The sequence below is a fragment of the Xiphias gladius genome, chromosome 4 (assembly GCF_016859285.1).
Source record: "Xiphias gladius isolate SHS-SW01 ecotype Sanya breed wild chromosome 4, ASM1685928v1, whole genome shotgun sequence".
NCBI classification, from domain to species: Eukaryota; Metazoa; Chordata; class Actinopteri; order Istiophoriformes; family Xiphiidae; genus Xiphias; species Xiphias gladius.
Genome location: NC_053403.1, coordinates 17,953,622 through 17,962,947, shown reverse-complemented (window position 1 = coordinate 17,962,947; position 9,326 = coordinate 17,953,622). Strand labels below are relative to the sequence as shown.

Below are 9,326 nucleotides of genomic sequence, written 5' to 3'. Positions count from 1 at the left end.
TTACATATTAAACATATACAGTATATTTTACCTAATTACTCATAGCCTTAGACTATAAATTCTTGATTGTATCTATGCAAAGTTAACTACACAAAAAAACATTTAAACTGTCAACAGTTTCAAAATATAGTCTGTGAACATAATGAAGTTTTCCTTTGACGGCTGGAAAAGGCACATTTGCAGGGACATGGCCCTGAGGATTTCGTTTGTTTCTGACCTTTGATGTCCCGGAGGCATTGTAACAGATCTTCTCCACTTCATCAAGGAGGTCTTCTACCGAGAAACTACGCCTCATTGGAGCCTCCTCTTCATTTTCTTTACTGACAACCCTTTCAGAAATAGACAAGTGTGTAATTCAGCTATTATATGCCTCATTGAATTTGGCCTGCAGACACAAGGTTTATTTTATTTACTGTGTCTGATTTGTGCAGCTATTGCTTTTGTCTGAAGAAATATTGACTCATAGCCTCTGGACCATAGGATTTATGGGACTTTTTAAATTAAAATGTTTTCATGAAGTATATAGAGATAGGAAAAAATAATATGCAATGGATTTGTTTTGACTTACCAGTTTTCATCTTTCTCACCCCCCACAGTGTCAATATCTTTCATGACGTCCCGTGTTTTCCATCTAAGGAAAAAAACAAACAAACACATTAAGACAAACGTACGAGACGGTGGGCAAAGCACGTTATGATGGGGCTTGAGCTTTAAATGCGTCCTTGATGTATTTTGAGATAACCTTTACTAGCTCTGCGGTTTATGGCGTGAATTTAATCACTGGCATTCGCGTGTACATTGTCAGTTTGTTAAAACTGCTAAAAACGGCCAAGACCGAACAAGTCAGTTTTTAAAAAGCTCCACTGATCAACAAACCAAGCAGCACGAAGCGTTTTCGTTAATTATGTAAGTGGGCGTCAGAAAGCCATGGACGCGTATAGAGCCAACGACACAGGATCTGTGTTTCACAAGGATTATATATACATAGACACACAGTAGACGCTCATTAGCATGCGCGTATTTAAGGTAAGGTCAAATCCTGATTTACCAGTCCGCGTTTTCTCGGTTAATCCCGGGCTACACATCTGCAGCCACAAGTTACGGGTAGCGGTTGCTCTGCTGAGCAATATATGTGACGCAACAGTGCCGTGAGTCGCCTCCCGTTGTCGTAAGAATAGTCTACCGCTGGGCTCAACACAGCCACTTCCAATTGAAACTGATGATACAGTATTAAATGGCATGGGAAACACATCTGATAAGTAGAGGGAGAATACTATCTATCTGTCTATCTACCTATCTATCTATGTAACCTTTATAAAATTATCTTACCCTGCTTTATGTTTTGTGAATCATTTCCATCTGCGATGTCCTGGTTGATAAACCCTTTCACCACAATAGCAACGCCACTGCATTCACATACATTCATCATGTATTGAAGGATGTAATGGCAGTGTGCACGTTAACTAGATGACAGTGGTATACTGTAATTAAAGGGTTACTGCTTAGTCTCTATCAGCCAGGATATAATAGGTTGTTGTAGTTATAGCTGTAACACTGGTCACCTGCACGTAGCACTATATTCGATTTAAGTGCTTCTCAAGCCCGAAGTACAGGCCAGAAGGTGAATTATTAAAAGCCAAAAATCGCAGGACTTGTAAGGCAATTGTTGTATCACTGGTAATAATTAACAATCCTATCAGACCTCAAGATATTACTGTCCTTTTTTTGCCTTGAAGCAGCAAAGTTCTTAATATGCCAGTGAGTTCACAAACATTCATCATGTTGTGAGGGCTGTAATGGCATTAATTTGGCCTGTATGATAAACATTATCTTTACTGTGCTATTTTTGACATAAAGTAGCCTAATCGCATTGCAGTGAAATAAAACATTTGGCCTGTAATCATCTTCTTGAAACATATGGTGCATCTGTGCTACAGTGAGATTATAATGACCACATCTGGACTATATAATATTATCATCAGATTATCATTCTCTGTGGTATAATAAGACTCCGTTGTGCTGTGGATGATACCCATACCCACACTACACAACCACAAACAAAAAACACCCCACATTCTACTATTTCTATACAAATTGTTCATATGTCTATAAATAAAATCAATAAATAAGGGGCAACCATACCTGCCCCTCCCTTGAACACTGAACATTAGACTGCCATATGAAAATGTATACATATATTGGGGTTTCTTTAATGTGAGCCTTTTTATTATCACTTAATCTTTTATGCAAGCATATTTTTATTCTTTTACATACAATGGAGTTTTAGACTTTTGAGATAAGTGACGCCATTTATGAACAGGCTGAATGGTGAAGGGACAGCACTTTGCCACACAATGTTAACATCAACTCTTTCTTTAACATTTTTCAAAGACATGATTTCAGGTGCTTAAGGGTTCCAGTGAGGGATGTTGAAAACTATCTAGACCGTGACAGGCCTCCTATTGAACACTAGGTGCAGATAATTTAACCACAAGTGAATGAATATATACTGTGAATCAATGAATGAATGAATGAATTAAAGTGATTGATGCTTTATTCACTCAATGTATTAAATTCATGTGGACATAGTTTAAGAGTTTTTAGTAAATAAAAAATATTCATTTAGTGCTTCTCAGTAGATTAGAATTTGAAAACAGCATCAGAAAACATTAAATTTAATTTTTGTCTAGTTTGTTCTTGTTTTAAGCCACTACATTTTAGAGTAATAGAATAATACTCTAATCTTGTGTTTTGCATTTCTATTGTGGGGATGCCCGGTTGTTCTTACATTTGGATCCCAGATTATGCCTTTGACATCTCCATGTATGTGCACATGATGCTGTAAGGTTTACAAGAAAATAAAAAATAATTTTGACAATGCTTTTTTTAAAAACAGTAGCTTGAAGCAAAAACATGAAACAGATAGCTAACACAGTTGCATCTTCAGTCAAAAATAGAACAGGCAATGCACGCACACACACACACACACACACACACACACACACACACACACACACACACACACACACGCACACACGCAGGTTTGGGTTTCAGTAGTGATCCCCAAACTGGGGTCAATGGATCCCACAGGGATTCTGGAGAGGATCTCAGGAAGTTTTTGGAAAACTACGGGTTTGTTTAGTGTCACTTTTACTTCAAAGGAAACCTAGCATGGTAAAAAGGTTTCACATTCTCCTTTGCTATTGCCACGCCTGCAGTAGAGACAGAATAACATAAACATATTGGCTCTCTGTAGGTTTAACATGACTATGTGAATTCTGCCTGATGTTTCATACATTTATTATCTCATATTTCAGATGTGGGAACTAAATGGTACAGTGTACAAGGCGAGGAGCAATGCTGACAACAGCAAAGGTGGAGATTTGTGATTGTTGATATTCAAGAACTTAGCCTACATGCATTGAGGTTACAGTAGAGAATGAAGAAGTTTGATAGTCATCAATATTCAATCTGTGTCTGATTTAGGAGAGTGAATTGAACTATGTAACAGCCAATTTGGAAAACACTTTGTAAAGAAGTAAACTTTTCCCAATCAATTACAGGCTGTCCACTCCCATGTGTTTTCTGCCTTTCTATTCCTCTACACTCTAATAAGAAAATAAAAACTTAAAAGTCACAAGAACATTATATTCCTCTGAAGGGCACAAGGTCAAGTTTACAAATGTTTTTATTTTTTTCCTTCAATATTGCTTTAGGGGCTTATATGTTATTCAGTAGTACTTAGTGGAGTGACTTTATTTAAATTCATGGAATTGTGTAACCCAGTGTTCATTGTAAATAGTCGAACTGTAAATTGCAATTTATAACCGATTGTAACATAATTATTTGTATCGACTATTATGGTGTTTGTAATTTTGGTAGAGTATCCATATAGTAACTTGGCTACTAGTTCCTTGTGGTAGTAGTCCAGTAAGCAAAGATTAATGCACCTGCCAAACAGACCCACATCCACTTGAGAGAGAGGAGTAGAGAGAGGGACACATAGAGAGAGAGAGAGAGAGAGAGAGAGAGAGAGAGTTTTGAGCCGGTTAGGGAGATCCAGTAAGGGCAGACAAAAGGAAAAAAACATGGTGACAGGGAAAAGGAAAGTCCATCGGTCGAGGACTCTCATCTCCTCGAGGACTAGGTCGTCGTCGAGAAACGAGCGAAACTCTGAGGAACATGTAAGCCGGTTTCTTTTCTTTGCCGGTCAGCTAGCTGGCTCTGCTAGTTGGCTAGGTAGCTATAGCCGTGGCCTCAAGGTACTCCATATAATGCATTATTCACAGACAAATACGAGCAGAATTGAATTTGACACCCACTCAGTCACGCAGATGCACAATAAAAGAACTGAATCCAGCGATTCATACTAGTGTCACACGCAATAAACGTATTGTACAGCTGTCAAATTACAAGCTAGCAATGTTAACTCCTTGCTAGCCCTAAGTTGAGTTCCCTTTGTGTTTGGTAATTTTACCCGGCTGACTTGTTTCACCATTGTCTCCACAAATTAGCCCTGTAAATAAAGACAGCTTGGTTTTTGACATGAGACAACTAGCAGTATGTCATGTCACCATCCTGAAAGTATCGGCGTAATTATTTTCTCAAATGTGAAGAGATAAAACGATAGTTGAGCTAGCATTTGCAGGTTACAGCTAGCACGACAGCTAGCTTACAGTGGGGGAAGGGAGTCCCAGGTTCACAACAGTTGGCTGGCTCAGGTCCCGTTTTTAGCAAGTCTGAACTTGGTGAACTTTATGTTGTAAATGCCCCAAAGACCCCTAGAGCCTGTTTTTACAATATGCGTTTTAAAGCACTGATATAACGTTAAACGGAATTATATTTTACTACTTTTTGTAAATGTACACTCAATTAAGAGCCTTAGTTTTTCCTCTGGTCGTCTGACCTACAATCTACTTGACTGTCTTTGTCTCAAAATGTAAACATTGAGATTATGCAAGGCAAGGGACTCTGTGTTTCCGCATTATTTACAAGTATTATAGCACTTAACACAGACGAACAACATAATTCACCAATCTGATAATTTACTGAATCATTAGCGCATTCTTGAGTTTTAATGGGCTGTTTGGCGATGGTTTATACTTTGTTAAATTGTAGTTAAAGAAATTCGAGTAATTTCTGGTTAATGTCCAATCCGGTGGATTGCAAGCCAGGCTAATTGATGACACACGAAAATGCGAGCTCTGATTAAAAGGCTTTAAAGCGATAAAGCTTACACTTTCACAACTTAACAAGTTATTTCCTAGAATTCAGATTGTTTTTGAACGTCAAACTCTGAACCATTTAGCGATATTAAGCCTGTATGTACCTTGTTGTCAAAAACTAGTTGCTAAAAATGACCATTGTTTTGTGTCATTTGTTCCCTGTTAATACATCTTGCACTTTTTAATCTGTCTGCTCTACCCAGCCAGTCAGACAAACCCCTCTGCAGGCATTGCAGACAGTTGCCTGTGACAACAGTGAGATATGCTCTCATATCAGCAGGGAAGTTAAGCCGGGAAGGGCGTGAGCATCAAGGGCAAAAGTCTGGTTGGTGCTCCTCAAAGAATACATTGAGGAGTTGGGTACAAGGTGTCTTCTATCATCATAAGACCCTATTCTGGTTTTGCCATTTGGAGTTTTGTCTTTGAAGTCTATTATGTTGTTATGGATTTGATGTTTACTCGAGCAGTTTGGTCATGCTGGCTTGTTACTTGCTTAATATTCTGGTTTAATAGAATGATTGACAGGGTGGATTTTTTGCAGAAATATTTGCCGAAAGGCTGTCTCGGTTTTTTAAAACCTTTTTTTTCTGTTGCTTGCTTGATCTGATTATTTGTCATTCTTGCTTTTCTCCTCCCTCAAATGTGGATGTGATGTTTGTTAAGCAGAAGGAGCCCAATAGTGATTTGAGCAGTCCCAGCAGCCCCAGGTTGGCTCCCCCTTCAAAGCGGACGCGGCGACAAACTGCCTCTGAGCCCAGCTCCAGTGATACCTCCCCATCCCCTCAAACTAAGGGCCAGAGGGTCAGCTGGGACATTCCCACCTACCGAACCAGGTCAGCTGCTGGCTTTTGTTCCACTCATCATAAGTATTTTTGAATGATGTATGAAAGCAGCACAAAATATTGTGCATCATAATGATACATTGTCTTTGACAGAAATAAATATTTTGTTAAACACAAAGTTATTTGAAAGTCATGTAATTTATTAGTTTGTCTGTATAAAGTAATAGTTTTAATAAGCCACAGTTATTTGTTGTCACTGGCTGTTGAGTCAGACTTGATTCTCCTCATGTCATGTATTGTAAACAGTGGAGCAGACAAAGTTAAACAGGAGCTCTCAAACAGTATTATGTGTGATTAATTGTAGTCTTCTGTGCAGATATCCATACATATTTCACTTTTTTTTATTTCTAGGCTGTCCTCTCGCATAATGCAAAATGGGCACGGTAATGCAGTTCTTTTCAATAAGTTCCTTTTTTTTTAAGCCATAAATTGAAAATATGCTTTTGAGAAGAAAACTATTAAAAGAATGGCCCCTAATTTCATTTTTGTTAATGCTGCAGCCCATATGAGTCATCGGAATGAGGAGAGTGGAGTAGGAGATCACTCTCACATGAATGGCCATGTGGAGCTGAAGAGGAGCTGCCGGGTGAAGAAGAGCCAATTTGAACACCTCAATCAGAGCCTGCTGTTTGACCAGCTGGTCAACAGGTAGGTAGCACTCACACTACTGACACCTTTCTTTGCAGTACTGCTTTGAAAAAAGGAGAAGAAAAAGGAAGTGACTGAATCGGTAAGAGCATACTTAAATAATCTCTTAGGAGTGGACTCCTAATACTTGAGAAAAGTATTAGAAATCCAAAAAGTTTATTATGAGTATCATTTAGTTGGTAAGGTGCTCAGGTCTTCTTCCTTCATAGAGCTTGTGTACAGTATATATAAACCCATATACAATTTGTATTTGGACGTTTCTAATGCTGTGGCACTGTGTTTTTATAAAACATAAAGTTTATAAAGTTGACTTTGAGGTTTATGGGTGTCATAAAATGTTCATCCATGTTGGTTGAGCAGTGTAGTCATTGTTGCTATATTTCATACTGAACAGTGCAAGTGCAAATCTTGCCCTCCTGTTCACAAAATATTAGTGTGAACACCCTCAAATTACAGATGGAAGTCAGTGCTTTACCTTCATAGTCATGCTTTCATTTTACATGCCATGTGCTTTAGTAAAGAGGTAATACAACATAGTGCTACTATCCAAAAGTGCACTTCAGATCAAATACCTCTCCCAGACAAAAACGTTTACCAATGTTTTGCTTATATAAAGATGCGTTCAGTTTCTCGTGTGTGTGTGTGTGCGTGTGTGTGCAGCACTGCTGAGGCTGTCCTTCAGGAGATGGACAACATCAGCAGCATCAGGCAGAACCGTGAGGTGGAGCGACTTCGCATGTGGACTGGAGACACTGAGGAGGTGAGTCTGGTCATGCTGTAACACACAAAGCAGAGCTAGACAAGTACAGTATCGGTGTGTGATGATCTAACGTGAACACAAGTCATAGTGTAAAGGCTCTTTTCTTTCAGGAAAACATGGACATGTATTCCCGGGTGAAGCGTAGGAAATCCATGCGCAGGAGTACTTTCAGCCTGCCTACACACCACAAAGTCATGAGCAAAACGGAGCAGGAGGAGGAAGAGGAGGAAGGGACGGAAGGTCAGTTTCCTGCTAATGCTCTACTTATGAATCAGTGGAGTGAGGGAAAGATCATGAAAAATTTATGAAGAGACACTTGATAGTATTTTCATTTGAAGTTTGAAAACCACATTTGTGACTTTCAGAATCTCACGGTGAGGAAGAGGAGGAAGATGCAGAGGATGACGATGAAGACGATGAAGGAGATGAAGCGGAAGAGGCAGGAGAGGAAAATGACAGACCATACAACCTGAGACAGCGTAAGACGGTGCAGAGATATGAGGCACCACCTATTGGTAATTACTGTTTTTTTTTTGTTTTTTTTTTTCCCTAATCAAACCTCTGTATACAAATTTTGTTCAGCTGTGATAGGAATTTTGTTCATTTATGTAATTATCTCCACTTTTTTAAATAATGCTTTAGGTTTGATCTGTGACAACCAGTTGCTTTGTGTTTGCTTTCACAGAGCCTGTGAACAGGAAACAGAGCAACCCCTCACTTTTTGACACCCACAGATCCCCAGCCAGAAGAAGCCATATAAGGTTGGTAGAAATTTAATTTGTGAAATATCCCAGTCAAATCTGGTGCTAAATGTATAACAATGAGTTTTTTCACTACCATGAGTAATGAACTCAGAGCTGTGGTTGATCATTAAGGACTGTTACAGCCTGGTTGTGTGATACTGAATCTAGATTGTCATATTTGTCCAGAGTGAAGAAACATGCCATTCACAGCAGTGACACCACATCGTCTTCTGATGAAGAGCGGTTCGAGCGGAGAAAAAGCAAGAGCATGACCCGGGCAAGAAACAGGTAATGGCCTTTGCTTTCTTTCTTCTACTTTTTATCTTCCCTTCATCTTCCTCTGTCTTACTTTTGCTTTGATTGAAACACTTTTCTATTATAGTTTTTTTGAAAGTACTATAAAATAATTGAGATCTAGGACTGTTAGTTTGTACAAAGGCTTTAGCAATGGCCAATATGTACTTTTACTCCTCAGATGTAACCACTTACATCATTCTTATTTATTTCACAGATGTTTACCTATGAACTTGACTGCAGAAGACCTGGCTAGTGGTGTGCTGCGTGATCGGGTGAAAGTGGGTGCCAGCTTGGCTGATGTGGATCCCATGAACCTTGATAGCTCTGTGAGTGGAAATGCTAATACATGCCAAAAAGCTGTAGAGCAGCACAACTTAGACTTACAACTAGGAAGTTATAATACATTTTGTAGCCAAAAAGAGAGACCTGTTGACCTTCTTAAAATTTGATTTTGAGTGTTCATAGGTGATGTGTGCAAAATGTATTTTCTCCTCAGGTGAAATTTGACAGTGTGGGTGGGCTCAGTAATCATATTCAGTCACTAAAGGAGATGGTAGTGTTCCCCCTGCTTTACCCTGAAATCTTTGAGAAATTCAAGATTCAGCCTCCCAGGTGAGAAGAACTAACTTGTGGCAATTTATTTCAAAATTGTAAGTCCATTTGGTTTGGAATTTTGTTGTATTTTCTGACTTTTTGATGTTTGATGAAAAAACAGACTATATTAAAATTTGACCACCGACATGCAGTCTATGTTTATGATTACATTATTTTTTATCTTTGTCTTGGTACATACATACAAGAGAGTTGAGAT

General features: G+C 38.8%; 2 protein-coding genes across 3 annotated transcripts in view; one reads left to right on the top strand and one right to left on the bottom strand.

Annotated features, from left to right (window-relative positions):
* ubxn2a (UBX domain protein 2A) overlaps positions 1–1,181 on the bottom strand; it is an 8,313-nt gene extending 7,132 nt beyond the window's left edge. The window contains exons 1-3 of the mRNA XM_040124419.1: positions 1,049–1,181; positions 569–631; positions 218–329 (exon numbers count right to left, since the gene is read on the bottom strand). Coding sequence (XP_039980353.1) covers positions 218–329; positions 569–612 — 156 coding nt within the window. The 5' untranslated portion in view covers positions 613–631; positions 1,049–1,181. The remainder of the gene's footprint in view (positions 1–217; positions 330–568; positions 632–1,048) is intronic.
* Positions 1,182–4,131: 2,950 nt separating this feature from the next.
* atad2b (ATPase family AAA domain containing 2B) overlaps positions 4,132–9,326 on the top strand; it is a 66,534-nt gene continuing 61,339 nt past the window's right edge. The window contains exons 1-11 of one of the 2 annotated variants that reach the window (XM_040125244.1): positions 4,132–4,184; positions 5,892–6,058; positions 6,419–6,450; positions 6,568–6,715; positions 7,376–7,475; positions 7,586–7,715; positions 7,841–7,990; positions 8,161–8,236; positions 8,405–8,506; positions 8,730–8,841; positions 9,012–9,127. In XM_040125244.1, coding sequence (XP_039981178.1) covers positions 6,435–6,450; positions 6,568–6,715; positions 7,376–7,475; positions 7,586–7,715; positions 7,841–7,990; positions 8,161–8,236; positions 8,405–8,506; positions 8,730–8,841; positions 9,012–9,127 — 950 coding nt within the window. In that variant the 5' untranslated portion in view covers positions 4,132–4,184; positions 5,892–6,058; positions 6,419–6,434. Of the gene's footprint in view, positions 4,185–5,888; positions 6,059–6,418; positions 6,451–6,567; positions 6,716–7,375; positions 7,476–7,585; positions 7,716–7,840; positions 7,991–8,160; positions 8,237–8,404; positions 8,507–8,729; positions 8,842–9,011; positions 9,128–9,326 lie in introns of both variants that reach the window. The other variant, XM_040125243.1, reaches the window with a different exon arrangement.